We start from the raw sequence: 1,334 nt of genomic DNA on the forward strand, positions 1-1,334 counted from the left end.
ATACACAAAATATCCGCCAAGAAGACAGCATAGAGCATCCTTGGCCAAAGAATTTTCCGTATGCACAATTAGCAGAGATAAAAAGTATTTGGTTGAGGAAGGATCTGAAGAAACAAAAGAATGGATATCGATAAAATTCATCAAGGAAAAATTAAAATGAAGACACTTAGCAAAAGTGGTATAAACAACTCAAACTTTCAGGATGTTTTAGTTGTTTCAGAGTTATGTGGTGATCTTATTTCAGTGACCAAGAAAACTGAAAAGGAAAATGAACTAATTTTTCCCAGGAAGGAGGCTTGGAGGAGATTTAAGTAGACAGAGTTCCTGCACTAATAGAACGAGAGACGCCAAATCAAATACAAACATCAAATGATGATGAAAGTGGTGAAATATTGGTGAACATCGAAGGGAAAGCTAAGAAGCGCCAAGACAAAAAGAAGAAGCAGAAAGAGAAACCTGCTGAAAGGTTACAAGAACTAAAGGGAGTAACTGGTGACCCAAGACTTCATTCCAAAGTTGAAGAAAAACTACACTAAAAGATGGAAAAACACTTTATTGAAGATTCCTTTACCGCAGAAGATATAGAACATCCTAGATTAAATGCAGATGACAGTAATTGGGATCCGGATGAAAAGAATATGGGTAGTGGAGCAGAAAATTAGGATGTATATACATACTAAGAAGAAGAAGACACCAAGAAAAAATAAAAGGAAATAATAATACAAATTTTAGGAAGAAAATTGTTGTAGAAAACTAGTATTATTATTTGATTTTTAAATAAAACAGTAAATGGCGATACTGTTCTGGCATGTGATAGCTTTGCTTCCCTTTGTTTTGGGAAGTTGGCTGTGGTGTCTATTAGTGAAAACATACTTGTCTTTCTTTATAAAACCCTCCCTAAATTCCACAACATAATGTACTAGCAAAGTCAACCTAACGATAAAACAAAACTATGGAGAGCCTTCAACATGCACATCTAATCAGTTCCAAATGTTCTTGAGGAAGTTACTTAAGTTTCTTGACCTTCAAACTTGTCTCATTCCTTGCTTATCCAGAAAGAAAATCTATTTTCTTTTAAGATAGAAATATCACTGTAGCTTAGAAGAAAGCCACTTCAGGTTTTAAGAAGAAACACTAAGAGAGGCTGATCACTGTACCACAAGAACAATAAATTACATTTTGATATTAAACTAAGTTAACTATTTTAGTTATATGATGATTGAAATATGTAACTGTATGATATCTGCTCACCTATACACATCCTAGGCCCTTCTCCAAAGGGAAGAAATGTTCCTGGTTTTGGCTGTTCTGCAAATCTTTCAGGCTTGAAGCTT

The 1,334-nt window shown here is 34.4% G+C and overlaps 1 protein-coding gene across 1 annotated transcript in view; it reads right to left on the reverse strand.

Moving 5' to 3' along the window:
* The window catches only part of LOC112210705 (probable cytochrome P450 6d5), a gene marked incomplete in the record, with an annotated part of 34,071 nt that overhangs the window by 19,401 nt on the left and 13,336 nt on the right, over positions 1 to 1,334 (reverse strand). Inside the window, 1 exon segment of the mRNA XM_024360714.2 lies at positions 1,252 to 1,334. Within this exon segment, the coding sequence (XP_024216482.2) occupies positions 1,252 to 1,334 (83 nt within the window).

This window comes from Halyomorpha halys, unplaced genomic scaffold, assembly GCF_000696795.3.
Source record: "Halyomorpha halys isolate HHAL.00 unplaced genomic scaffold, Hhal_1.1 Scaffold1276.1, whole genome shotgun sequence".
Classification (NCBI taxonomy): Eukaryota; Metazoa; Arthropoda; class Insecta; order Hemiptera; family Pentatomidae; genus Halyomorpha; species Halyomorpha halys.